At 44.2% G+C, this 4,819-nt stretch overlaps 1 protein-coding gene across 5 annotated transcripts in view; it reads right to left on the bottom strand.

Annotated features, from left to right (window-relative positions):
- Window positions 1-504: 504 nt before the first annotated feature.
- Window positions 505-4,819, bottom strand: part of ZIC4 (Zic family member 4) — a 20,630-nt gene continuing 16,315 nt past the window's right edge. For all 5 annotated transcript variants that reach the window (XM_017833818.1, XM_017833817.1, XM_017833819.1 and 2 more), the window contains one exon: window positions 505-3,377. In XM_017833818.1, the coding sequence (XP_017689307.1) occupies window position 3,377 (1 nt within the window). In that variant the 3' untranslated portion in view covers window positions 505-3,376. The remainder of the gene's footprint in view (window positions 3,378-4,819) is intronic.

Genomic DNA, 4,819 nt, shown 5'->3' with positions numbered 1-4,819 from the left:
AATTTGCTCTCTCTCTCTCAAAAAAAAAAAAAAAAAAAAAAAAAAAAAAAAAAAAAAAAAAAGAAAGAAAAAGAAAAAGACATAAAATGCTCTAAATCCTCCTAGGAACCTTACAAAAAGTGTCACTGTGACTGGGGGCTCATTGTGGCTGGGGGGGGGGATTCTTCAAAAGAACACTTGCATCCTGCGAAACAACAACCCCTCGGGGCGGCGGGGAGCGGCAGCCCCTCGGGGTAGCCCCGCTGAAAACTGTCGCCAATGCCCAGACTGTTAGTGACCAACATCCCCAGTGTTAGTGACCCCAGAGCCGCACGCTGACCGTGCAGGAGCCAGGATGCCACTGCAGAGGTAACCGGGACACACACACACACCAGAGGGACAGAGCTCCACTTGGGTGACGCTGGTCTCTGTTTTTACACTCTACACTTTGGTCAGTGCTTAAAGTACAATTCGTTTGAAGTCTGCGATCTGAAAAATGTTGTCCCAGAAATGAAGCCACAGAACTGTTTTGTTTTGTTCTTTTAATACAAATGCCAACCTAAAACGATTAACATTAAAAAAAGGTTAAAGACCAACAAAACCCCCCCCACGCATTAATACTTGATTGTACACCACATTAGTAGTACATAGGTTTGGGGAAATTTTTTGTCAACTAATATGAAAACCAACAGAAAGTCAAGGCTGATTACATAGTGTTTTGGGAATGGTTCGGTATCATCAGTATACCAACACATATTTTAAAAGTGCACATTTGTAAAAATAACCATAGAAATGAAACGTTTATAAATATTTATTGTAAAAAAATCCAAATATTAAAAATAAATAGTATGTTCAAGCACACAACAGAACATTCCTTCATTACCAAACACGTGATGAAGAAAAATAAGGAATATAAGAAGTTTGGAAGGAGATACAGCATATCAACATTGTAAATGTTTTTTTGAGAGCTACATTTTTCAGAGGCTTCTTCTCTGTACAGTTCACAAAGAATGTGCTAGATTTCCCCATAAATATGACAGGATCCAAAATTAATAACAATAATAATAATAATACCCACTCCACTGCAAATTGACTCGGTCTTTACCCAGGAAAGGTCCCATTAAATTAATGGATTGGCTTAGAATGGCAGGATTAGGCTCAGATCATTCTGTAACAACTAAAACAGAAGTACACTGGTGAGTTACAACTTCAAGAAATTTGTATTCTGAACAGAGTATTGCATGATCTCCAGTGAGAAGGTACTAAATAAAACTTGATCAGCGAATCATTTCAGTACAACACCGTTATGTTTATAAAATGAAGATACAAAAGGGATGCAGTTCAACTATCCTTACACTCACAGACAATAAAACATGAGAACATATGGAAGCCATCACTTTGAATGCGTTAACAACTTCGATATATTGCACTATATACATGCTTGATAGGTATCTGGACCGTTAAAATTATCAAAGGTTTTACTCTTATGTCTACGGTCTCGTTTTCACTCTACTGGAAAGAAAACATTTGTTGGTAACATAGTGGTGTTGCTGAAACCCAACATTTCTGCCTTCGCCCAAGATTCTCATTCTGTGCAGAGTGTGTGTAGGAATAATTTATTAGACAGAAAAGTTTGGAGGATGAAATACCAAAAAAATGGACATAATTTCAACTTTCGAACTGGAAGGTCATACAGATATCTATGGACGTTTGTACACAGACAGAGTTTCACGCAGACACAGCCACATATATCCAAATGTATGTCTATACACAGGATTCGATAGTTTGGTATTTTCTGCACCCTCTGGGCCCCTAAAGTTATCTTTAAAAGTTTGATTTTTATCTCTTTAGAAACGGTTTAAAGCTAACGGGCAGGGTGAGTTTGACAGAGAGGAGAACAAATCGCTGACAAAGAACCTTTTACGTTTCATCAGCGTTGTTAGGACGACGAGCAGGAATTTCTCAGATAATAACTCCCACTTCAAAGATTTCTCAGCTCAATAGAAATTGGACCATCCTTTTTATTCAACCACAAGGGCTGGCACTAAAGACGACTCAACTGTTTGAATTTTTTTTCCCCCGTGTTTATTTTTCCCCTATTCACTAGGGTACTTGGATAAAATAAACAACAAGACAATTACTGGAACATGGACTTCTAACTTTCCCGGGCCCATGGCCCAGCGCCCATGGCCCCGGCCATGCGGGTGTCAAGTTCCCCCGCACCGCGGAGCCTCCGCTCGGTGCCGCGAAGCGACAGCCGGGACGGGCGGGGTGTGAAGGGGGGCACGGGCAGCTCCCCCCTTGCCTCGCCCCGCTTTCCTGGGTCCTGGGGCACTTCCATGAGCACACCTACTCCCTGGGGCCAAGACAGCCCAAGGAGGGGGGTCTTTCAGTACCCATCCTATCTTCCCCTGCCGGGGGTGGAGGGGGAAAGAGAAGGAAGCAATTCTCAGGCTTTGTGGCCAGTTTTGCTGCGAGAAGCTGGTCAGAAAGGCTGAGGAGAGCGGGCGGGAGATCCCCCCGAGCCTGGGGGTCTGTCAGTCCCTTATTCTGGGGAGAAGGAGACCGGGGCTACAGCGCCGGAAAGGAGCCTGCCTCGGGGGGAGGGCGAAGTCCAGCAAAGCCCAGCTCCGCCGAAGTGCATTAGGTGGAGGAAGTCTATCTCTAGCGGGGAGCAGATTGAGTGTATTAAGCTAGCATGAAACCAAAGGTCAGTGCAAATGTATCTTAATAGACTGTCTCAAATGGAGTGTGCCTCCTTTGAAGGCCGCTTGCTATTGCTCTCCTCATTACCATAGCGATCCTAACGTGGCATGCTGATGCACCATAAAACTCACACTTTCAACCCCAAAATCAGGCTCTTTGAACAACCCGAGCTTGATTAGACCTTTCTCCTTTTCTTTCCCCCCTTAAAAACCATTTCCTTGCCTTTAGAAACTCTCCCTCAAATCCCAAATGCATTCTCTGATCCTGGCAGAAAGCAGAAACAAAAGTGAGCTGAGGCGACGGTTCAAGCGGGCCTTTTCTTCCTGACAGTCTTATCCATTTTTATTATGGTCTGGAACAAGTGCCCTGTTCGCGTGGGTTTTGTTTACCGGAAATTAAATGAAAATGATTTAGTTCGCGTCAAACAAAAATATATACTTGTATACACAAGAAAAAGGCCCTGTTAGACGTAAATATTATGTCCTTAATGAAAAGACTGGACGGGCTCCAGACTTCGCCTTTCACTATTTAAGTATGACTTGCCTATTGCCATAGAAATCCTAACTTACCATGAAGATTCACCGTTGTGAAGAAATACTTCTTTGTGCGAGCTTGCTTTGATGTCTAAGGCAAAAGATTCAGGCTTTCAGCTGCGTCTGTCTAGATTACCTTGAGAGCAACGGGGTAGACATCTGTAACAAGCAAATGAAAAATTAAAGGTGATTAGCCTGCACATCCAAATACTTCTGTAAATAGAGAAATAAAGAAATAAACAGATATCAGGACATCATGGAAACATCCTCCCTGCTCACATCTGGTTTCTACACCTCTCGATTTCCGTGACACAAGTTTCGGGGGCTGCAGAGGGGGACAACTCTACCCTGTTTAGTCTCCTCTTTTGCACATTGCTCTCGCCTAGCTAATTCCCTACGTGTATTCCCGGTAGCGACATGCTGTTGTCAGTATTCGTGGTATTTCAATACAAAAGTTGTCGCGTTTGGGTGAGTGAAGAAGGGAACACCGACTTGCTGCCGTGGGAGGAAAATACAGATGCATCAGTAAGGAAACACTGGGCGTGGGGGTATTTTTAGTCACTGACCAGCTATTAATTTTCCTGTAGCTTTTATATTTATAGATACCAATTTACCCGTGTGTATGTGCATGTGTGTGCAGTTGTACACACACAGTAACCCCAGTCACCTGGGTGCAGAGGTGATCTGTCAGACACAAGAGGATGCGGTTACAGCAGCCTTCCGTCTGTACTCCGCAAGCCATAGAAACCCCTTCCAGCAGCCCATGCTATTTATTTGCTTACACTATCTGCTATTCTTAAACAACATTAAAGTAATTAAACCGGCACCATTCAGTAGTTTCAAGCTACCCCAGTGGATAGGTTTGGTTATTTATTTTGGGTTTTGTTTGTTTGTTTATCCCCTCCCTTCTTTCTCTGAATCACTGTAGTGGACCCTGTAGGTTTGATACTCTGTGGCAGGATGGAGATGCTAAAGCCGCGCTGTGGGACCGGTTCGTTCTCATCGGGGCTACTCGCAGGGCAGATGCTCCGGAGCAGCGGCCCCGGGTCCCGGCGCTTCGGGGGGGCTGCCTGGCCCCCGCCCTGACAGTGACGTCAGAGAGTGGTCTCCCCCCACCCCGTTAGAACCCCCCCAGGAGCTTCAGCGCCCACGGTTCGACAGGAACCACACTCTGGGTGGGGACAGGCATGTTTAGGTATTAGAAGTCATTACCAGTGGGAGCTAAAATGGACAGTCAATCATCGCACCCCCACCCCCCCCCGGGCCTTTCTTTATTAGCGACTACTGGGTGTGGAGGGGGAGGAAATATATATATATGTATTTATATACAGGAAGAGGGAAAAGTGAGGAGATTCTTTACAGAAACATCCATCGAACGGGTTAATTAATCAAAGAATTTAATGGATCCATTTTGTACAAATCGGTAACAATAGTTTATATATATATATATTTCTTAAAAAACACACTCTCACAGAAAATCGTGGGTGAACAGAACAGTGGCAGCACACGGTACTGTTGACAAGAGAAAATCTGTACAGCCAAAATCTGTATGAAATCACTTGGGAAGGGAAGGGAAGGGAAGGGAAGGGAAGGGAAGGGAA

The sequence above is a fragment of the Lepidothrix coronata genome, unplaced genomic scaffold (genome assembly GCF_001604755.1).
Source record: "Lepidothrix coronata isolate B3197 unplaced genomic scaffold, Lepidothrix_coronata-1.0 Scaffold221, whole genome shotgun sequence".
Classification (NCBI taxonomy): Eukaryota; Metazoa; Chordata; class Aves; order Passeriformes; family Pipridae; genus Lepidothrix; species Lepidothrix coronata.
The sequence above is the reverse complement of the archived record's forward strand: the minus strand, read 5'-3'. Positions and strand labels throughout refer to the sequence as shown.